The sequence below is a fragment of the Equus caballus genome, chromosome 4 (assembly GCF_041296265.1).
Source record: "Equus caballus isolate H_3958 breed thoroughbred chromosome 4, TB-T2T, whole genome shotgun sequence".
NCBI classification, from domain to species: domain Eukaryota; kingdom Metazoa; phylum Chordata; class Mammalia; order Perissodactyla; family Equidae; genus Equus; species Equus caballus.
This window is the reverse complement of record NC_091687.1, coordinates 2,462,035-2,486,955: the sequence shown is the minus strand read 5'-3', so window position 1 is coordinate 2,486,955 and position 24,921 is coordinate 2,462,035. Positions and strand designations below refer to the sequence as shown.

At 37.3% G+C, this 24,921-nt stretch overlaps 1 protein-coding gene across 18 annotated transcripts in view; it reads right to left on the bottom strand.

Annotated features, from left to right (window-relative positions):
* MAGI2 (membrane associated guanylate kinase, WW and PDZ domain containing 2) overlaps positions 1-24,921 on the bottom strand; it is a 1,262,944-nt gene that overhangs the window by 449,769 nt on the left and 788,254 nt on the right. For all 18 annotated transcript variants that reach the window (XM_070265334.1, XM_070265337.1, XM_023640142.2 and 15 more), the window contains one exon: positions 13,117-13,332. In XM_070265334.1, the coding sequence (XP_070121435.1) occupies positions 13,117-13,332 (216 nt within the window). The remainder of the gene's footprint in view (positions 1-13,116; positions 13,333-24,921) is intronic.

The following is a 24,921-nucleotide window of genomic DNA, read 5'->3' as shown; positions in this document are numbered from 1 at the left end:
AGTGAAAAGAAAACATAGAATATGCTGACAGAGAATTCATTCAAGAAGCATAGCAGTGAACAAATAAATTCTTTTCTCAACTATATAGTACTATTATATTTCCAAGAGAAATGTAAGACATCTCTTTAAAAAAAATGTCTAGAGTCTTCAGAAATGTCTATAATTACAATTATTGATGTGTCAGAGATGACTGAGCCAAGTTTTCCCAGTTCATCTAACTCATTTGTTTATTCCTTCATTCATTCCTTTATTTTTATTTAATCAATCAAGTATTACATTAGCAAACATGATTTTAATACCTACAATTTGTAAGACAGTTGACAAGACCTTCATGGGGGAGAGGAAAATAACTTTTTTATCAGGCTATTGTGATTTGGGTGGAAAGCAAAGTAAAAAGTAGCACCTACCTTCTCTATCTGCATAAAACATGACAAAAAAATTGAGTAAGGCAAATGCAGACCCATAACATTCCCACATTTACTATTCATAAGGCTAACTTAGAGATGAGTTCATGGTGAGTGTCAAAGGCCTTGGTGAAACCCAGAATCAGGCGAATGTCCCCACAGGCAGCACTGAACCAGGGCAGGCTTCCCACGCAGAACCTATTCTTGGAAGAGCAACGCAGAGCATTCAAGGAAGAAAAAAGGAGTTGAACCAAGCAGGCCCAGACCATCCTTCCAAAATGTACCACTCATAAGTCACTGCACCTCTTCTAGGCAGAGGAAGTCAAGGGGCTGGCGGAGTGCAAATTAAGTACCCTCTTTGACACGCAAGACCACATGGGGGTGGAGAGGAAGTGCTGCTCCCCAAAATCTGGGTAACTATATAGAGTACTATGATACTCAATGATGCAAAAGAGTTGTACACAATTTTTTAGGGAGACAATATAGCACAGGAAATGAGTACCCAAGGCAGCTGTCTGAGGAACTCCAATATTTAACAGTCAGTGAGAGAAGGAACTGAAGTTGTATTTCCTATATTGCTAGGAAAATGATATTATTTAATTAATTAGACATTTATTGAAACCCTACTAAGTGCCAGGCACCAGGTTAGGCAGTGGGCAGTCAAGGAGACTGCAGTCCACCTGGTATGTATTAGTTTACTAGGGCTGAAATAAAATACCACAAAGTGGAAGGCTTAAACAAAATAGAAATTTATTGTCTCACAGTTCTGGAGACTAGAAATCCTAGATCAAGGGTTCGGCAGGGCCACGTTCACTCTGGAGGTGCTAGAGGAGAATGTGTTCCAGACCCCTCTGCTGGCTTCTGGTGGTCCTTTGTTTGTGGCAGCATAACTCCAGTCTTCATATGGTATTCTCCCTGTGTACACACCTGTGTTCCAATGCCCCTTTTATAAGGACGTCAGTCATTCTGGATCAGGAGTTCACTCTATGCCAGTATGACCTCATCTTTACTAGTTACATCTACAATGACCCTATTTCCAAATGAGGTCACATTCTGAGATTCTGGAGGGTTGCACTTCAACATAGGAATTTTAGGGGGATACAATTCATCTCATTAGGTAGTATATTAGACAAGTTTATCTTACAATCCACTGAACCAATATTTACCATGTTTGGGACTATCAATTATTGTTTCATACTATGTCATAATTGTTTCCCTGTTCAGTAAGGAAAATAGAAGTTAACTTTACATTTTGGATAATATCATTACTTCTTTCTTCTGTATGTGGTTTAACTTTTTTTTGAAAATAGGATATGTTGGATATTGTATAAGTAATTGAGAAAGTACCCACCAAGAACAGAATGGACTTTTTAAAAATTGGGCTTTACTCTTTAGAGCAATTTTAAGTTCACAGCAAAATTAAGAGAAAAGCACAGAGATTTCCCATGTACTCACTGCCCCTACACGTGCACAGCCTCCCCCATTACTAATATTGTCCACCAGAGTGGTACATGTGTTACAACTGAGGAATCTGCATTGACACATCATTGTCACCTGAAGTCCACAGTTTACCTTAGGGTTCACTCTTGGGGATGTACGTTTTATGGGTTTGGACAAAGGTATAATGACATGTATCCACTATTATAGTACTGTGCAGACTAATTTCATTGCCCTAAAAATCCTCTGCGTTCTGCCTATTCATCCTTTTCTCCCCTCTAACCACCGGCAACCATTGATGTTTTTACTGTCTCCATAGTTTTTCCTTTGCCAGAATGTCAGATAGTACAGAGCCTTTTCAGATTGGCTTTTTTCACATAGTAATACGCATTTAAGTTTACTCGATGTCTTTTCATGGTGTTATCCCTCATTTCTTTTTCGCACTGAATAACATTCCATTGTCTGGATGTACTTTTAGTAATAAAGGATGGGAAAGAACAGATCTTATGTGCTAACCAAGGGTATACATGTAGCTATTCCTGCTGGCACGCCCTGCCTCCCATGGAGTTCAGCTTACAAATATACTCGTGCAAATGTGCCCTCATGCAAATCTCATCTACGTCAGACCTGTGGTTTCAGCAGCCCTAGACTATTTGAATTCTGACTAAGGAGGAGCCACATAACCCATGCATGTTTTACTTTTACGGTGGTGTGAAGCTATTTCTTGATTAGGAAGCGGTCATATAGAATTGTGCTTTTTGTTTTCCAAGACACATTTCTCAGCTTGGTTTTATTTTTCAATGTAAACATGATTTTTTTTGGATATGCAAATGTAATTTTTCCCTAAGATGCTCGGGCCTGAAGTGAACAGACTTTATCAAACACTGGCATTTTTTGAGCATTCCACTTCACATTTCTAGGTCATTTAGATGCCTTGAAAACCAGAGCAAAGTTTTTACTTTTTCACTAATAGTGGAAATAAAGAATATTTCAATGAAGAAGGAACGCCTCTTTTTAAAGAATGGTAATGATGGAAAAATTTTCCCTTTGACCAGGACTGTTGAATTTCCTAGAAATTCTATAGAAACATTGGGACACAAAAGAGACATAGACAATACACATTCTTACAAGCAATGGCCTATAAAAACCATATTTTATGTACACTTTTACTGTTGTGAAGAATTAAGGAATCTAATTTCTTTCGTCTTTTCTACCCTAATGGTTTCATTGGATTCAGCAAATGATTTCCTCCTTCCCATAAGAAATTCCAAAGAGCTCAAAGATCTGTATATAGCACATGGACTGAAAACCATTTACTTGGAAGAGAGTTAAATATATGCATTTTTGCATTCAGTCCAGTCCACAAAAATTCCACAGCTCTGGTCCAGTCTCAGGTATCAAGATTACAACAATATATATAGCAGCCGTTCCACTCGCTTACATCTTTATTGCCAGCAGTATCTAACATATTGCCTTTCGGATGCAAGATCGAGGATAAATCAGAATGCCATGGTTTTGAATGCCCCCTCTCAGTTTTATTAAAGAATAATCAAACACCAAGATAAAACCATTTCAAGAAGAAGATTGCCTATTTTATACCTTATCCATATTTTCATTTGACATGGTCTATGCATATAGTTAATGTTCAGCTCTCTGTAATTGCCATCCTTTGAAATGAGGGGAAATAATGTTTTTAAGCTAGATAGGAAATTGTTGATTTCATTTCTTCAAAAAGTCATAAAATTTGAATTTCCAAAATTCATTTTACCCCATGACAGAGTTCTGTGATTTATATTTCTAATGGCTATGTGACAAATTTTAATAAACCTAATGATTTTTTTCTCCTGTCTTCATATGATTTCTTTGGAAATAAGCTGGGCCAGAGAACATTTAAGGGGAAAAGAAGATTGAGGAACGTATTTATAGTTGATAAGGAAAGAGAACAGAAATAACTTGAGATTTTTAAAAACGTTTCTGCTTTTTGTTTAGCAATGCTCAGATAGCACCATGCATGCTCTGCAAGAAGCAGTATAATCTGTCTTCTAAGGCTGGTGTTGAGTTGCCTTGGTTTGAATCTGTTCTTTACAGTGTGACGTTGAGCAAGTTACTTAACCACTCTGTGCATGCCTTAACTTTCTTAACTGTAAAGTGGGGATAACAACATTACCTAAGTATAAGGATTAAATGTGACATGTATCTAAATCGCTTAGAAGAGTAAACTACTAGAACACAGTAGATGTTCAGTAAATGTTACATATTATCATCCATGAGCTATACTACTTAAAATGCTAAATAAATTGGGTGGTGAAACCAGTCAAGCAATCACATGGTTTCTCCCTAGAGAAACAGGAAGTGTGGTTGCTTTTATATGATCTTTAACATTTGCGTAAATTGAATTTTTCTTCTTCCATTGAGACTTGCCGTGGGGTTAAGTGATTTAAAGGAGAAAAAAAATAATCCTCAGAAACCACACGTTTTTCCAAGTTCTGTCTTATTTCCTATAGAGTTTTGCATTTGATTTTGCTGGGCGTCAGAGGCTGCTACTGGGCTACGGACTTGCATCCCTTTGGCACCATTGAGGGTACTCACTTAAAGCAGAGTCGGAGACACGGCTCCCCAATTTCACAGTTGCTCCAGGCTTAGTCTCCTCACAGCTCCCCAGGGCGATCTTGGTTTTCACATCTGCTTACAGCAGCTTGCTCACACTCTGGTTTCTGTTCCTTTGTGGGTGACCATGGTGGTGGAAGTGGTGGAACTGGTGGGGCTTGAAGGTTTCCCTTGCTTTCTTGCAAACTCAGCAGTCTCATCAAAAAGTGTGTCAGCTCTATTGATCCAAGGTCTTACTGTATTGTAGTGGGGAGGGGGTACTGTCAGAGCATATTCTTTTTACTGCTACAAGCTAAAGGGCTTAGTTAGAATTTGAACCACAGGCTCTTGTAAATGAATGAACAACTCAGGGTTGATTCTTGGACAAGAGAAAATTATCACTGTAATTGGTTTTTTATTACGGTCACACTATAGATTATATCCTGTAGTGAAAAGTGGAGGCCGTTCTGTCTTTAGAAAGAGAGCAGTCATGTGGTGGCCCCACCTGCATTCTATGGAGCCAGTGGATTGAAAGACGATGAGGTTGTAGCTTACTGCTTATTGTAGTTAGTGCTCTTAATCAACTGTCTTTATTTTTCCTAAACCTGCTAAAATGAGACAAGGAATTATAACATGAGTGCTAAAATGTTTGCACATTAAGAGGTCAGTGAGTTTTTGCTCATCATTTAAAAGAATTCCTTTTATTTTTCATGTAATAAAACACGTACACGGACCAAATCCAAAAGCACAAAGGGGAAATACAATGGGAAGTAGGTTTCTTTCCTGTTGCTGCTCCAAGGGCTTCAGTAGTCTAGTTAGCAAAGATGATTATTTTTTCTGCTCCTTCAGAGATTTTTCTATATACATTGATTACTGACTTTTAGTTGGCATTTTCTGAGCCCTTAGCTCTCTTAAAGTGTTTACAAGGTCTAAAAAAATGCATTTCAAATTCTTTTCATATACGGGATGAGAATGAGGAGGGGTGGCCCTTAAAAACTGTGGCAATTAAAATATATTTATTAAATATACATTTACTATTTATTAATATTATTATATAATATACAATAAATATACATAAACATATATTGGCATATATAATTTTCCTGAGATGTTAACAAATATTTTCATTTATTATTTGAGGCCATGAAAGAAACAAATCTGGGATAAAATATTAGAATTAGGAAGAATTAGGGTAATGATTAACTATGCTTCTGGTTTTTGAGATGATATATCAATTGAGGAAGCAGCAATTCCCAATCCTACAAAGAAATTACTTTTTATCTGTAATATTTGTAACCAAATTGAATCTCATCTATTCAGGGGGCTAGCCAGGGAATTGTGAATTACTAAGAAAGCATATTCAAAACCTCAAAGTTATGTTTCATATATATCTAAAATCCACGCTTGGTTACAAGTTGTTTCAAATGTTTAAGAGCATTAAAAGAACAAAAGGAGAAATCATGAAAATAGAAAATTCAAGGTCTATGAGCGGAAGATGACAAAGAAAAAAAAATCCCAAGGTAGAAAAAACTAAATTGGAAAGAATCAGTAGAAAGATTAGCAGAGGAAATTATTTCCCATTAACAGGGGAGAAGAGTTGTATTAATTAGTACACTTTCTTCTTTCTGAAATATTTAATTTTTAACATTTTAATAAAAATAGACCAGAACAATGGTGATAAAATGAATCCTCACAGCTTTAAAATTGTATATGTTGCATGATTTTCATAATGTAATGAATTCTAAAGATATTTTTCATATAGAAGCAAGTCTTTCAAATCCTCAACTAACTTTGGGATGAGACAAACTGACATAAGAACTGAAAATACTCAAAGACCAAAGCAAGATATGAAATGAAATACAGGACAGGCATGTACAATATTTTTTAGATCTTGGTTTCAAAATTCTGGAAAAAAAAGTCAGGAGATTAGTGCTATATGAAACATAGCATCACCTTCTGAAGTTTTAGGAACAGCAAAGGGGCTGAAAGAGAAAAAGAAGATGACTTTGTTTAATCTTGATCTTGATAATTCAAGTGCTATTCTTTGGGGTCAAATTGGAGTCAAGGTATTTTTTGATGAGAGAAAGAAGTCAATTAGGAAGAAAAAGATAAGGCTGCTATTCCCAGCAATGGGGCTATGTAGAAGGGACGAGTGTGCAGAGAGACCTGTCTTTACAGACAAAGGCAAGCCCTCAGCCAGAAATAACTAGAGCAATCTCTGTCTGACAATAAACTAGCTGAGATTTCAGACTGAAATTACAATCACTTCTATGAGAGGAAATATGAGACAAGAAAATGGAACACAGGGTGAACATCAGACCCAGAGAGAATGGATGACTATGATCAGAAATAAGCTCAGACTCTAAGAACGCCTGGAGAACCTAATGACACTCATTTCCACTAGTCCACAGGCTTTCTGTAAGTGCTGTACAAACCTGACTGTTACCTGGTTGTTCTTGTTCCCCACTCCTCATTCACTTATCACATCTCTCTCTGACGCACATCACATAAACCCCCAGAGAAGTGGAAAACACTCTCCACAAAGGTCAAGCGCAAGATCCGGAAAATGCTGAATCACTTTGAGGGCATGAACACGTTTAAACAATGTATCACTTTCAGTTTAATCGCAAAGTGAGCCTGTCTTGATTCAAAGTGACATGAAACCAGTCATGATCCCATTTTTGCTTTCCACTGGTGTAGTTACAATTACTATTATAATGTCTAAGCACAAACTCTAAAGAGATTTTCTTGTTACTTTATAACGACACCTAGCTACTCGGAGTATTTAAAAATCAACTTTCAAATAATCCTCTTCAGAAAAGGTAGAATGCTCCTCATTTACGAATGGAATATTTAATTTTAGAAGATTAAAATAGACCCAGAAATTTGTCCCTCCAATGGAAAAATAAAACCCAGTACCGTGTTTGGGAACAAGATCACAAAATTAAGCGTCCTCAAAAGATAAATAAGTAAATAAATAAAAGATAAAGCTCGGAGTGGGTGCACACATCGCAGTCTCTGTGAACCCACACAAAAATAAGCAGGGGACAGGCGTTGGGGTGGTTTCAGAGTGGGCCATTATTCACGGGAAAACAGCGAGATTCACTATGGAGCACATAATTCTTTTGACAGTGACAGGAGCTCATTCACAGACCCAGGACTGATGGTGCATGCACGGTCAGCGTGCCAAGCAGCACAGGACCTGGATGCCGGTCCCTAACGGTGAACTGAGATCATTGCTGAGGACACTCGGTGGTCACATAAGGGACACTCTGTTCCCTCTCTGGGAGATGCAGTTCATTTGCACTAATTGCGGGCTGGGGGCCTGCGGAAGGCAGCTCTGTGTACGCATACTGTATTCCCTTTGTTGGCGAAGGTAGCTCTCACGGGCCCTGTTCCTCCTGGCATTGTGTGTGTGTGTGTATTAACAGAGAGATTTAGCTGCCTTTAAAATATATGTGCATCTCTAATTCTTTGCACTAAGCTTACTAATAGCTGGTGAGGGGAAGCTGCACTATAATAGTGAATTACTTTCCGGAAAAGTTTAGCAGATAATTCATGACATAAAAGAAATCCAAGAGAGCTTAACTCAATAACCATGGTTCACAGGATTTGCTTTTCTTTAGAAAAGTTTCATCTTAAAAAAAAAGTTCTATCTACTCATCTATTAACCTCTTGTCTATTTTTGGTATTTTCCCACAGTTAGAGAGACTGAATAATTCTCATCTCTAAGAATATATTTTTAAAAATATACTTCTGCATAATTTTCTTTAATTATCAAACAACTTTTGAAGGAATGTAAGATCAGGAATCTCGTATCTTTCAAATGAAGAAACAGTGCATGTTGAAGACACTGAATAATGTAAAATGAGCATGAATTAAATCTAATCACATTTACATAGTAAAATTTTAACATTCTCTAAAGGTTTGGTTGACTAAAAAATAAAGATTTACTAAGAACTTGAAATATTTAAAGGTATATACTAATAACTGAGACAGATAAACTAAAAAGTAGAAGTAAGCCCTGTCCTAACCATGTTTGCAGTATATGTGGGGACGCCAGACATGCACATCATGAAAGTGACCTACAAATACCAGGTTAACCAATAACTCCCAAAGGAATGGAAAATATAAATAATTCAGTGATGGATAGTCTCAACTTTTCCTTATGGGAGTCAACAAGGGGGATATCAAAAATTGCTTTGAATTTTGAATAAAAGAATAGGAAGTTTGAATGTAGGAAAGAGCTTATCAGACAGGTGGAGGTGTTTTATGAGTATGGGATGTAGAGGACAGAAGAGAGTGGGGGAATAATAGGAGACAAAGCTAACAGAGATGCTGTAGTCAAATGTGGGAGCATCTGAGTGGCTGCCTAAGGAGTTTGAAGCAGTAGAATTAGGAGCCCATGCAAGTTTTGAGAACGATAGTTACATGACCCATTGCAGGCCTAAGAATCCCTAACTGATTGAGGAATAACAGGAAATTTGATAAGGATGGAACTTGGAGGAAGGTAGGTCAGGCAAGGCACTGGTTCGCAAATGAGGGGATAAAGCAGTGATGTAGGAGGGGCAGTGATACTTGGAAGGAAGAGATGAAAGCTAAAGGCCCAGCGATCTTTTGTACCCGATAATATATATCCAGCCTGGGGGAGGGAAGCATCAAAGATAATTCTGATCTATCTGGGCACAAAGAAGAATTAGAGAAATCAGGTAGAGGACTTTGTGAGTTGGTTTGCTTATTTGTTTTACGGGAGAAGAGTTTAAGCGGAATGTCGCATTTAAGTTGCTGAAAAAATGCTTAAGTGGGGCAGTCCATTGGGCAGTAGTTAGAAATATGGCCCTGGAACAGAGGAGAGAATTGAAGGCTGCAGGTATATCTGCAGTATTTGAAGCCATGGGGCGGGATGTCAGTTCTAACAAGATGAAGATGTCTAAATATAGGTGAGGTTAACGTCAAGGGAAGGTTTCCTGGGGGTGTGAATTTTAAGTATCACTTCAAAGACAGATTCTCTAAGATGATGTAAGGATATATCATCCTTGCAAGCATCAGATCTAACACCACTGCCATGAACCCAATGAAGGACGAATATAACAGAATACACTGCAGATGAAATACACTGAGCTGCAGGATTGTAATTTCCCTTATGAAGGTCAGGAGTAACTTTGTCCTCAGCATGGTTAACGGCCCCAGAGAAATGTGGCGGAGAGAGGACAAACTCAGGTATCTTTGGGTCCAGATCTCAACTCTCCTACTAAATGAACCACTACCTTAGTGAAACACCTTCAGCTAAATTTCAGCAATCCATTTGTTAAGTAAACATGCCATGATTATGGGGTTAGAGATAATACGTATGCTATATGCCTAGAACAATGTAGGCATTCATTAAAGCAGAGTTGCCATTATTTGTCTTACTTTTACTTTTATTTTTGTAATTTTTATTTTTAACAAGGATAGAACTACATTTCTAAGGAGAGAACTACGTTGATTTCCATGACCAAAGTGATGTATGTCAGAAAGAAAGACATTTCTGATCTGAGATAATGAAAGATCGTTACATGGCCTTTTCTAGGTACTGTGGGCTAAATCCATGTGTTTGATATAATTCTGAGCAAAAAGAGGGAAGTTAGCATAAAATGAGTATTCACATATTTTATGTGAATTTTCATTGATAACGTTAGTGGAACTTCTTGGAAAAATTACATAGTTAAAGTGATCACTGACTGTATACAGATATGATCTGAAAGAAAAAGGAATGTATAATTCTAAGTATAAACTACAGTTCAAAGGAGAAAAGGTGAAGAAAATGAGTATAGAAATAAATTGAGGACTCCTCTCAAATCTTTATTTACATAGAGATAAAAGTTCATTTTGGTAAAGTATATAAGGAGTTAAAGATTGGTAGACTTGATGCTTAGATACATACAGAATATTATTAAAAAACTAAGGATTTTTTTATATCCACAGAGGGAAATAAGTTCACTTGTACATGATTTCCAGAAATGAAAGAAATAAGAAGTCGTTGGTAGGTAGAAATTTATAATGCCGCTTTTAAAGATGAACGGGTACAACAGTGGTCATGTGTCTACAGATTTTTCTGAGAAATATATTCATGATTCTATTTGGTGATGAAAGACTCAGGATAGCATAGCAGCTAAGAGCATGGGTTCTGGATTCAGATTTCCTATATAGGAATTCCAGTCATCGGGCAAATTATTAACTGAAGGGTTCCTCAGTGTCCTAATCTGTAAAGCAAGACCTGGCTAACAGGACTGTTGGGGAAATTAAATGAACTAACACATATAATGAGGTTAAGGAGTTCCTAGCATCCCAAAGAAATTGATTATTATGTTTTCTTTTTACCATTATTATAAATATTTTTTGTAATGAGATAAAGTTACCTCAGTAAGCTTTGCTCACTCTCCAAGTGTGCCTCATTGAGTACACTATTTATACTCTGAATTGACGTTTAGTACAGGACAGTGTTACCACACATTTAAGCAAAATTTTCTCAATATTGTTTGAAGTGTCCTGTATCTGGAGAATGTGTATGGAAAGAAGATAAAGGCAGGACAAAGACTCTGTGCTGGAGAAAAATGTGATGAAGTTCAAAAGGTGAAGAGTTGGGTCAATGTACGAGAGGGGGCAAAGAATATTCTAAAGTTTCTATTGCATAAATAAAGTAAAACAAAGACATTTCAAAGATGCTAGTTGTCAAAAGATTTCTAATAAGGGACAATGGACAAACTTTCTAATTTGGGGCTGTTTCTTCCACCTTGGAACACTGAGTGAAGAGCTGCCTAATTTATACATCTGTTATCTCTCATAATGGGAAAGAAAAAGACAGTGTAGGGGCCACTTGTCCAGCCAGGCTTACAGAACCACTGTTTGTGGCATCCGTTGACTATCTAGAGATGCTGGAGTTGGCCCAGACAGTTGTTCTCTACCATCCTCAGGCTGAGGGGTCCAGAGACAGTCATCCATCTAGGGCTGGTCAAGAAGTGTTCAATCAGTTCATTTTCCTTGAGGCCCTTAAAGACTTCCTAGCCGTAAAAATACCCCATTCTCATGTCTAAGGTATGCATTTCAGAAGGAAATGGTACCTTCTAGATTCACTACTCTCCCCAATTATATAAATTTCTAGTTTAGGAATCTCTGGGTCAAGAATGCGTCATTTGATTTGCCCCATACAGAGTGGAAATGGAATAGAAACCAAAGACCGGAGCCTAACCAAGGCCATATATTTTACATTTTAACTATAAGGTGCTAACTAGTAAGAAATTCTGCAACTACTCTTTGACCCCCAACTTCTTCTTTTGGGATGACTGCTTTCACTCGAAGTGTTTTGCATCTCATATCAAAGATCCACTAAGGAAACTATGTACTATCGACTTCATTTAAATCAATCACATGATGAAAAGTAAATATTTTGACAAAGGTATTTCAGATTCAAAAAAGAGAAGGTATCTAATTGCTTAAAAATTACCAGATCATTTCCCATTAAACAAGTTACATTACGTGTCTATGGTGACTCTTGGCATTTGTATCCAGAAATCAAGGATTACTAGGGTCAGAGAATAAGTTTTAACCAGTATATTAATGGAGGCTGTTATCCTCCTCTGACCAATCACAATGAAACCACTTGTTAAGGTTTTATACCTTGACTGGCACAGATTAGATTTTGGTCTCCTTATGTTCAATGAAGAACATTTTTGTAGGTATTATAAACAAGGAAGGTAAAAAATAAGCTTATGAAACTTTTATTTTATAAGCAACTGAACATGAAATTCAAATACTATAAAAGCAGCACAGTGATAAATAAAAATATAGACACTGAAGTAGTTGTAGGAAATATCTTAAGAATAAGCTTAGAGGCTAAGAGAATGCCATAGTTTTATTTTGGTAACATTTAATTATAGACAATGTTATGAAAAAATCTACTTTATAAATAAAAAATTCCACTCCACTAGTAATAAGCATAAGAAAAGAGCAAATCCATACCTTGCACCAACATACTTTATATATGTCTAATATTCTTTACAGATGTGATACAGTAGATCACAAATTAAAGGGGTGACAAGTCTTTTCCTTGTCCAAGTGTGCGTGACCTCACAATGTCACTGTATAAAGATGCTTTCTCCACTCTGCCAGATTGGGTGGCAAGAGTGGAGATACGAACAAATGTGCTTTCTGGAGCTGTGGTCATTTTGAGGACTGTATTCACTGAAGTTGTTAACTAAATCACGTCACACAACCTCTATTGACAGCACTGAGAGCATGCGGAGATTTCTAAGGCTAGATTTCATCTAATATTGATTAGCAAAGACCTCAGAACTTTACCCAATCATATTCATGACCTGTAACACTTTCTAAGAGGTTTAAACCATTCACTATACTGCCATTATTATATAAGGGAAACCAAAAATTGAGGGAGTTGAATGAATTGCTTGATATGTCAAAATTAAAACTAAAAAAATTGGAAACAAGAATCTTGGCCTTTCCATTTGATGTCATAATCTTCTCTCTCTGAAGTTAACTGTAACCATATATATATATATATATATATATATGTACATGTCTGAACATATATATATGTGAAGAAAATACACATGCATTTAAACACATAGATATAAGACATATTTGGTAACATCTAAAAGAGTAAATGGACCTATAAAACATGTAAATGACTAACCTGGTGTCACTCCTCCTCCGTTCCCATTGACCACAGGCCTCTCCTCCTCTTCCCCCTCGGGCGGCTCTATACTTGCTTTCTCCATGTTGCTCACCGACTTATTCCTCTTCCGTTTTCCTTCAGCGGTTGGAGTGGCTCCCGGAAGTATCTGGTCTGTTACATTTAATAATAATGGTGCTGGTTCTGCTGGAGGCTTCGGGGTACCGTAGTAATTGTCTGCAAATGATACCAAAACATTATGGAGTTAAATATTTCTCCTACTGTGTGCATAATTCGTAAAGAGTGGAAATTATATTGATAAATTTTTATCCTATTTTATGCATATATATGTATTTTGATACACATATATATGGTTTTGTATCTTTTCATATTTTTATATATCTTTATTTGTTGCTTCTATTGTACTGGGCTTTAATGATTAAATAACGATACAGATCTATCTTCATTCTCACCTTTGTGCCAAACTAAAATATAATATATTTATGTATTAGTCTCATATGGTACATAGCAATTTCAAAATTATTCAAAAATCTTTGATAACAAGCCTTGATTATAACCTCATAAATATAATTATGTCTGAATAAGGGTACAGGTAACTGGTTTTTAGCAAATCTCACAACATTCTGGAAAGGCAAACACACTGCTTTTCTCCAGCTTTCAGAGGGTGCTGGCTTTTGTCCTTGCCGTGTGCAGCATTCTGCCCAGAGTCAATCTCCATGCCATGTAGCGTTCCCATGGCTGCTGACGGTGGGCCTGCTGCTGTAATCGTTCTTAGATTACCACAGCCCCTTTTCCCACAGCTTCATGATCAGAGCTCTGGAATCATTTGTTTCTCTCATCAGTCTGTGAGACTTCTGAAAGAAGGAGACTAACTTTTATTTATCTCTGTAACAAGAACCTGGCACATAGTAGGTATGGAACAAATGCTTACTAAGTGAACATTGTTATATATTCAAGGCAAATTATTTTATGTAAAATATTCTAAAATTTTGATTGCTAAAGACCATAGTCGTGTTTTTTTGCTTTTGCTTTTTTTCTTTTCCTTGTTTTTTTTTTTTTTTTTGAGGAAGATTAGCCCTGAGCTAATATCTGTCACCAATCTTCCTCTTTTCACTGAGGAAGACTGGCCCTGAGCTAACATCCATATGCATCTTCCTCCACTTTATATGTGGGACGCTGCCACAGCATGACTTGACAAGTGGAGTGTAGGTCTGCACCTGGGATCGGAACCAGTGAACCCCCGGCTGCCAAAGCAGAACATGCAAACTTAACTGCTGCACCCCCAGGCCGGCCCCCATAGTGGTGTTTTTTAAAATGAAAATTATACTTGTATCATTGACTTCAAACTTATATTGGTGTTTTCATGTCATTGAATAACTTATGCACTCATTTGTTCACTCATTCATCAAAATCTTTATTTAGCACTGACTATGCACCCAGGCGCTAGAGCATGTTTGAGAGAAGATGATGAATATAATACAATCCTTGTCTTCCAGATGCTCAGTGGTCTGGTGTGGAAGACAGGTACATCTGACATCACGCAGATAAACATAACAGCAAGTAGGATTAACATGGTGATCAAGGAGGCACAGAGGAGTAAGCTGCCTCACCACTACGAGGCCACCGAACGCAATGGGAGCGCAGTGTGCTGTGAAAGAAACAACCCTTAAGTAGAAGTCATGGGATCTTGACTTGGTTTTGCTACATAACTACAATTCATGCAAGTTACTTAACCTCTGTAAGGCACAATTTCTTCGTCTATAAACTGAGAATAGCAATACTTATAATCACCTGTGTTCTGGGTTGCAAATCAACCAAAACTTGCTTTAGTAACATTAAATGTAACAGGGACGTGATGACAAGATACAAGATGTCTAGTGGAGGGAAGAGGCTGAAAAACCTTGGGAAAAGTCGGCAGAAACAAAGGGACACCCAACTTGCCTCTACTGGCCCTGGACTCTGAAGGTCCTAGCTGGTTCCAGTGCCACGGGCACTGCCCTCGCCAGCCACTGCCTCCCACACTCTCCTCAGCAGCTCTGATTCACTCATTACTGGGAAACCTCTCAGGCAGGGTCGTCTCATTGGCTGAGCCTCAGTCACAGGAGAACGTTGGAGCTGCCAAGTCAGCGGGAGAGAATCTCTGCTCTCCTCTGATTTGGGGAGAGGAAGAGGACCCCTGCCTTCCATCCCTCTTACCCCAGGGCTCTGCCCAGGCAGGTGGGTTCTTGGGGTGCTGGGTCGGCAGAAATGACAAACGTCCACTACACCTGCTCTCCTCACTGGGTTGTTGTGAAGGTGAAGTGAGAATTGCTGAGGAAGAGCTTTACAGATGTAAAATGACAGTGGTTTTAATGGCCGTGTAAACCGCATGCTGGTACAAGTGAGAGAATGTTCTGAAGGCTACCTGTGCCTCTAAGGCTTTGCTCATTTTCAGATATTCACAGTTGTAAGGGTAATACAAGAAAAAAAATTACCATGCCAAGTGGTTCTTACACATGTAGAACTTTTATACAGAAGTCTGCAAAGTGGGTCATATACATTTTGCTAAAGGTTACTTTCTAACTTGAATTTAGAGCATTTCAAATGAATCCGATCTTTAAAAGGACGGGCTAAATTCTAAGCAAACAAAAACTGCTAGTTGCTCCCTAGAAACCTGTGAGTTGTTATTGCATCAGCATCCATAAGGGCTAGCACCATTCTCAGTACACCGCTCTGCTTTCTAGGGAGTCTCAATATTACTTCTTATCTAACAAACATAATGTAAAACTGTTCATGTCTCAATTAATTACATAATTTTAAGTAGTACCGTGAGATCTTTAGTGCCTTTAAGTATATACATTATACCAAGAAAAATGGATCACACTTCAGTGGTTTTTATTTCCATTTGTTTTTATGGTTTAACTCTCTCTGAAGTAGAAAAAGAACCTTTCACTAATTAGAAATAAATGCATAGCTTAGGCTAAAAATAAATATTAAGTAATAGATCCTGTTGAATTTATATGGCGAAATAATTACACCTATTGGCATGTGATATGATTGTAAATTATATAGCAATATTCTACTTGTACAATTTGATTTATGAAATTAATACCTCAGATTAAATTTTAGAGTACTAATCGTTAGTTAAGATGTTAAGGTGATCTTTACCAGCAATGATAACAGCAATTGGAAAGAGGCACAGAAATAACCCATACAGTTACTACACTCGAGAAATATAATTCATGGAGAATAGGCTATTACCCTAAACCCAATGCGCAGAACAGGGAAACTAGAAATATCTTCACCAAGTAGCAGAATGAGCCAGGTGGTCACGTAGCTGGGTCACTGAAATGACTCGCTGATGTAAGTGTACACAAATCCATATGCTAAGGATAAAATGTGCCTTTTAGGTAACATATCGGCGTGTTTTCAGAAAAAAATAAACACCCAAACTATTTTTAAATATAAATTGGAAACACTGTCCCAAGAAGAATGAAGTACCTCTATGCACAGTGCCAGCATTGAGCAAGCCTAAAATCTCAAGCTACCATAATGACATGGTGTAACGTTTAACCCCACAGATCGCGGGTAGGTAAACCTGACTTTGAATCCTGTGTTCCTTAACCTGGCTGCCTTTTTATGTTCTTAAATCGAGTCAGTTAAAGTGGGAAAGTGTGGCTGTAAGATGACTACAGTCACAAAAGCAATCACAATGACCACCACTATATTGCCATTGCCGCCACCACAGTGGGCTGAGCTAGACAGTGTGACGGGCATTTGGCTGATGTGCTCTTGTACCAAGTGGAGATTAGAACAATCTCACCCCATAGTGTTGTTATAAAGATTGATGATAATGAGTGGATCAGAATAGGTGCTCACTACATGGTGGCTACTTCTGGCATTTATTCATCACAAACATTGTGAAGTCATTCTGCCTCGGCAGTTAAAAGAAAATGGGGGCTCTAAAAAAATGAAACTATTTCCCAATATTATATGTGAAGCAAGTGGAAAACTTACACGTGTTTGATTTAAGAACCTCATCTCTTTTCAAAATACTATATTGCCTCTCAAGAGGAAAAAAAAAAGTGTGATACAACTTGCAACCTGCCCAGAACTGATGCTAGAGGATTTCATTCAAAGCCACAAACACTGAGCACAAACGTATCACTTTCAAAAGGAAAAGACAATAATTGTTACCAAGCCAAAAGTCAGGGACATTTTAGGCAATTTTTTTCCTCCCCTTCCCAAGATGTGTATGCGTGTGCGTGTGTGTGTGTGTGTGTTTAGAGGGGTTGGATGGGGATAATAGACTTTTCAAGCCCACTTTTCACTGAAGACATTTGTACAGATCATCCCTAACTTGCAATGGAGTTATGTCCCAATAAACTCATTAAATTGAAAATACTGTAAGTTGAAAATGCATTTAACACCCCTACCTTACCAAACATCATAGCTTAGCCTCGCCTACCTTAAACGTGCTCAGCACACTTGCATTAGCCTACAGTTGGGCAAATCATCGAACACAAAGCGTCTTTTATAATAAAGTATTGATATCTCAGGTAATTTGTTGAATACTGTACTGAAAGTGAAAGAATAGTCGTTAAGAGTATTGGTCGTTCACCCCTGTGATCCCAGGGTGACTGGGAGCTGTGGCTCCCACTATCCAGCATCACGAGAGAGGATCGTGCAGGAAGTCACCAGCCCCGGAAAACATCAAAATTCAAAATTGGAAGTACAGTTTCTACTGAATGCGTATCGCTTTCGCACCATTGTAAAGTCAAAAAATCGTAAGTCAAACCATCATAAGTCAGTGACCACCTGTATTTGTAAAGAATGACATATCCATTAGCAGTTTCATGTAAGTTTAACATAAAATTTCTCTTGCTTTGTTGTTGAATATGATGACAAAATGGAAATGACCTATAAAATTGCTCACTTAGTTCTACCATAATTAGGATAATCTATAAATTTACATAACCTTATTTTTAATCAAAGCCTGAAAAAGAAAAGAGGCAATTATTTGAGGAACTTGATTTATTTATTCTTCAGCTTTTTAAGTACTTACAAGAATGAATATTTTTTCATATAGTTACAAAAGAGTGAAACAGGGTGAATGCACTCATTTCTGACATTATAAATATGGAAAAGCTTTCTAGAAATTTGAATACAAAGGATAGTCTATAACATGTCAGTAATTGGTTTTATAATAATAAAAAACATTTAATAAATGGTCATTTACACTGGATATTATGCTAATTTCTTGCAAAGGGAGACGGACTAAAACTGGATACATTGTTGTGAACTCACATGCCGAAGGAGTCCTTGGAGAATCTAATCCATCGCCCACTTTTATGCAGACCCATTCCTAAGTCATCCAGAAGAGATGAAAACAGCCTTCTAAATAATTTTTCATATACTACCCTTGAAAATTATCATGGAATGACTCCTCTGCCTTCTCCACACTCGTTAGACTGAATAACCTTTTCAAAAAGTCTTTAAATCTTTTATATAATGTTTTTGTCTTTCTTCTGACCCTTCCCAGGTCCCCCCCCCCCCCCCCCCCCGCCCCACATTGTTTTTAATAGTGAAGACAAGGGAAAAAAGGAATAGGAAACTATTTCAATAAATTATAACCTGTTCCCTTTGGGTAATAAACATCACAATAGTATTTTCTGAGAGGCATTATATTCTTTATGCATTTAAATTCTGATGTTATGATAAGAAGTAGGAAAGACACCAAAAACTAATTCTAGGTAGGGGGAAATTTAAAAACGCTAGGAGCAAACTGAAATACTTATGTCCAACATCCTTTCTCTTTAAACAGGATCAGTTTTCATGATAGAAACACGTGATCTGCTATTTAGTTCATTTGGCTTTTTAAGTAGTAGACTCAGATGCTGACCATTGTGTCAGTCCTTTGGCTGTATAATAATAATTCATGTAGGTTTTGTGTCAAATAACCATGATCACTCCATATGGCACCCAAGTGAAGATGGGTGTTAGGTGATGTTCCTGTCTTCAAGATACCTCATAGATTAAGGTCTTGACCTCCATTCCTCTCCAATATGCTCCTTGCTTTCATTCCAATTTTGATAGCCAGAAAGAGTCAATTTTGGGTAATGGTTTAGTGAGAGAGAGATGATTGCCTACAGGGATCCTGGGACATGCATACAACATACCCCATCATTGGGATCCCCAGAGAGCTTGAGAATATGCGCTTGTGTTGGAAACGTGTGTCAAATTTAAGTGGTTGAGAATCTCATCATTTGTTTGTTACAGTTTTGTAAATGGAGCAAATAAATTGATACTTGCCCTAACAGCACCTGCAAAATTTGACTCTGACATTAAACAGAACGAAGAGATTCAGAGCTCCAGATCTACTCATAATTAATTATGTTAGAAAACCCACCAGAACATAAGTAAACAATCATTTTTATCCACATCAGAAATTTAGCTTTGTATTACCAGAAACAGATAAATCATGAGAGGATTCTAAATTCAAATTGCTTTTTGTTTTTTGGTGAGGAAGATTGTCCCTAAGCTAACATCTATGCCAGTCTTCCTCTATTTTTCACATGTGGGCTGCTGCCACAGCATGGCTTATGAGTGTGCAGGTCTGTGCCTGGGATTGAACCCGTGAACCTTGGGCTGCCAAAGCAGAGCACACGAACTTAACCACTACACCACTGGACTGGCCCCTCAACTCAAATTTTAAAACATGTATAACATATTACACAAAGGATAGTAACGAGTTAAAATTAGCACTAAAAATCATCATGACTCATGTCAACCATGGCAAGAATCACACTCGTGTGGCTTCAGAGTTAGAAAATTAGAAATTCCGTAAATACAAAACGAAGTTGGGCAATGTAACCTGGCAAATATGCTACTTTTCTAAAATTGCACTTTCCTACCGGAAAATATGACACAAAGTCTCACTTCAGAATGCGTTTGTCAACTGATTTATGAAGTTATTTTTGTATAAGTAGCTCTGATATTTAAATTTGGTCTCCCCCAAAATGGTATCATTTCCTCGTCATGTCATATGTAGTTTATGGGTTGAAACCAAGATACTAAAACTCTCTGACCTCAAAAGCTACTACTGTCTTTTCCTCTTGTGGCAAAAAGCATTAATCTCACATATGCTGGAAATAGGAAAAACATCAAAAATGGTATTTTGTCATTGCTACCTGTACTGAACCGTAAATTGCTGAATTTTGTGAAAATTCAATGTTGAATGCAACTTTCAAAAAGTGCACCATTGTGCAAACGATGTGAAAATTTCTGTTTTTTCATGTGTGGAATTGAATTATTTTGCAATTTAATTATTCTCCGCTTAAGAACTGCAAGTTTATTTTAAATTAAATGGATGCTAGTTTCACGACATAATCCCCAATGCCATACATTCTGAATTGTACTGTCTTCAACTGACTGTCAATACTCTCCAGAAATCACGTAGATGGTTTAATCCACCTAACATTTTCTGAAATTTATTTGCAGGTTCTCAGAAGATTCCTGTGGTCAATCTGACTGAATTTCCATTTATCCACATTAGCCAATGTGGACAGGCACTGGACAAATCTTTGCGAAATGTAGCTGTCCATAGACTGACAATGGTAGATGGTTTGCTTATTTAAAGGAAATCTGATAGCATTCCTTTAGTGATTTGTCCCTTCAGGCATTATTCAGAAGAGGTCAGAACATTTCCTATCTGTACCAAATAACATATATGAAGAAATTATGCAAGAAATCCTCAAGAGAACAGAAAGAAGTTACACCTGATTTTTCAAAGTCAAATATATGTCTGCTTTCCAAGTACAGCATGTGAACATTTCTAATTATAGTAACATAAAATAATATACAAGCCCAATTCACAAGCATATTGCATTTAAATAATATTAAGTCCTTTGGAACAGCACTGTCTAAGAAAAATGTAATGTGAGCCACAAATACAGGTCACATACGTAATTTAAAATTTTCTAGTTAGCCACACTAAAAAAAGAAAAAGAAAGATGGCAATTATTGTAATCATAGATTTTACTTTACCCAATATATCCAAAATATTATCATTTCAACACATGACCAATACGAAAAGCTATGAATGCCACATTTTTACTTTTTTCCTTACTAAGTATTCAAAACCCCGTGTCTAGTTTATACTTAACAGCAAATCTGAATTCGGACAAGCCCCATTTCAAGCGCTCAGTAACCATATGGGACTAGCGTCTACTATACTAGACAGCACAGCCCAGACAATCCTTTTTCTCCAACAACATTTTAGGTCACCATGTAATCACCTGAGTGGCTTGTTTTTCTCACAAACCATAATATGGAAATCTCTGCTTTAAATGACTGAGAAAACTGAGTAAACATCAAAGCACAATAACAATTTCAGGCGACACCACGTCAATGATATCTCATTTAATTGCTTTGCTGCACTGCGTTTGTGTAAAATATTATTAAGCACCCAACAGACATACATTTCTTAGCAACGCTGTTCCATCCTGCTACCTAATTTTATTACTCCATTTCAACTTGAAAAATCCACTTTTGACTTTATTATCAAGTTGTTATAGGTTAGAAGGTGACAAAACAACCAATGTTTCCAGTAAATAATGTACATATGGACATGTGTGAGGACCCTGTCTGGATGTTCAATAACAGGACTGGAGAACTCTCTTTATCACTAACTCACAACCCAGAGAGAGAGGAATTGTCCACTCAGGGTAACAGCGTAAACAGAGAAATGACTCACTTTGTCATCCTCCCTCTTGTGGTCTCTCTGGTAACACACTCTTATTTTGAGCATCCGTAGTGTTTAGTACCCAGTGCCACATTCTTCTCTCATCAGGCTCCTACTTGCATACCTCATGTTCACGATTCCAGTTGTGTTTTTCTTCTATACAGTACATGTGTCCCATTTCCAATTTCCTTTGGGTCTTGCTAAGTGACTAGGTTGCCTCTCTGATGAACTAATTTAAACAAAGATGCACATGCTAAAATTGGCTTAACATAGCCCAAATAATGCTTGCATTTTAACAGTATTTAAAACTCTAATCCAAAAGGTTAATTATGACATTTGGGCTATTATTGGCCAACTAGAAGGGAGACCATTTTCAGAAGAGCCTTTGGTGCTCTCATATCACAAGGGACATGCTCTCCCGGGCAGTCAGGGCACCTGGGGGGGTCAATGTGATGACGTTTGGGGAACTTCAGCAAAACCTCAATGCAAAGATTCTTGGAAAAGAGTTCTAAGAAAAAAATAATTTAGATTATAATTCTAGTTAGTAATAAATTTATGTGTCTACTTTTTTGAGTGGAAACCATTTGTAATTGTTTTTAACACAATTAATTGTTTAAATTTATAAGTGTCTAGTGAGTTCAGTGTTTAAGAGACATTCCCTCAAGACTCAGTAAATAAGAAAGTGGAAGTGAAATTTTGACAAATCTTCAAATGGGCATTTGTACAAAGCTCAGTATATTCCTGTGATAGCCATCTTGACTAAATTTACCTCTTCAAAAACTGGTAAATGAAACTAAACCTTTCAAGGACAATATCGGTTTTCTCACACATCATTTATGGCTTGTCACATAACTTCCTTCTCTTACTGGTGCTGTTAACTGTGTAAAACTTCCAAGAAATTACGAGACCTCTAAGACCTTCCTTTATTCTGTCTTGCAAGAACACTACCCAGCAAAATTCTGATTAATCTTAATTTGATTATTGGTTAATGACTAAAGAAATTTGCCAAATATCTAATTTCTAATTCTCAGTTGCTGATAAAAGTCAGAAAAGCAATATGAAAGAATTGTATTTCTATTTGGAGAATCTGTCTGCTGGATTCTCCCAAGCTTGGCCTAGTGGAAAGAGCTCTGCGCACAGTCAGAGGATCTGGGTTCTAAGAGAACTTCTACCACCAACTTCCTAAAGGATCTCAGAGTAGACATCTCATTTGTGAAAGGACAGAATTGGTTCATAGTTCTAAAGTACTCACCTCCAAAATTCTGCAATGAAAATTTTTAAGGGATGTAATGACAACAGGTTATATTTTCTGCCCTCATATTAGAAAGTCCCGAATCGACAATGAACTGAGAATGACAACAAACTACCCAACAATTTGAATTACTTGAGAGCCTGGACTCATTTGCTTTCTTGACATAAATGTGGAGAACTGCCATTTTACTCTCTCTTCATATTTCTTTGCACATTCCCTTCTGGGAATGTGGTTGTGGTTGCAGAGTATTTCTATTTTTGTTCCAAGCCTTTCATTGCCTCCATCCCTCTAGGTGAATTAGATAGTCCCTAAGTATATCCCCATAGGATGGAACTATGATTACTTTGTGGAAGGCCATATATGTAGCACTTCAGCTTTATTTTCTAGAACATGTGACACTTAAAAAAAATTATGATTTTTTTTAAAGACTCAACATTTTCATTGTGATCATCTTGTGATCTTTGAGACACTTACAAACATAAATCCTAAATGTTAGAGTATGGTTAATGTTAGCAGCAACTTAGATGTAAGTAGAACCAATATAAACTGGGAAAACAATGAACAACCCAAAAAGCTAAAGAAAATAAGAGTTTTTGGTATCTAACTGTAGGCTTTGTCTATATAATGCTAGCAAGTCTTGAATAATGCAGACTTGTTTTTCTTTGAATATACTCACAACCTATGAAAATCAACCTCATGATAAAGAAAAGCTTTTGTCAGAACTCCCAGTCAGAACTACTGGCAGTTTATATTTAAAACTCCAGAAACCAACCATTAATTCTTTAAAGATGTATGTTTTGAGGTACACCTCCCCCACTCCTCAAATTTTTGCATTATAGCTTTGACTTTCACATCACCCTTCTCATTCTGAAGTAAATTATGAAAGTACTAGAAATAAGAGTTTATTGTAGAAGAATTATTGTATTAATGAAGAAAATGTAGGGGGAGAAATGCATGGGTCAAAAAAATATCAGAAAATAAATAGAAATTAAGAAGAAGAATAAGGAGACGGAAGAAGAGGAGAAGAAAGAGTTCAAGGAAAATGTGGAAAAGGAAGAAGATGGGGAGGACTAGAATGAGGATACGGAGGACGAGGAGGAGGAGGACCGTGATGTGCCTTTCCACAAAGTTGTAGACTTCCAACATGATTCCTGAGGTGACATTCTGGTCCAAAGCCATGCATATGTGGCCACCTATCATCACCTAATAACTGATAACTCACATGGCAGCCACTTGCTACATCTGGCCATTGAGGACTTGGAATGTGGCTGGTTAGAATTACGATGTGATGTAAATGTAAAACCCACACTAGATTTTGAAGAGTTAGTATAAAAAAAAGGAGTAAAGCATCCCAGTAACCATTTTTATGTTGATTACATGTCAAAATGATAATATTTAGATTGCATAATGTTGCAATTCCTAGACTGGTTCTGAAAAAAGTAAGACTAGATAAGTAGTCAATTACTGGTAACAGGTAATGATATCCATAACTAATAAGAGTGGGTGAAGGTGAGGGTAAGAGTCAATCCAAAGGGCAGGACAGTAATAGAAACTTGATTGACAAGAGGCTCAGTCAAGAAGAGGGTTCAAGGGTCACAAGGGGGGTTGAGGCCCTCATCAGCTGATGAAGCCAATGAGAGATGAGTGATGGGAGATGGAGAGGTTATCATGCATCCAGTCATACTGTGATCCATTCAGCAAATGTTTACTGAGTGCCTACTACATGCCAGGAACAGGTTAACACATGGCACAGTGGTGAACAAAACAAGCAAGTCCTCTTTGAAGCTTACCTTCTACAGGGGGAGACAGACATCAATCAACCACACAAATA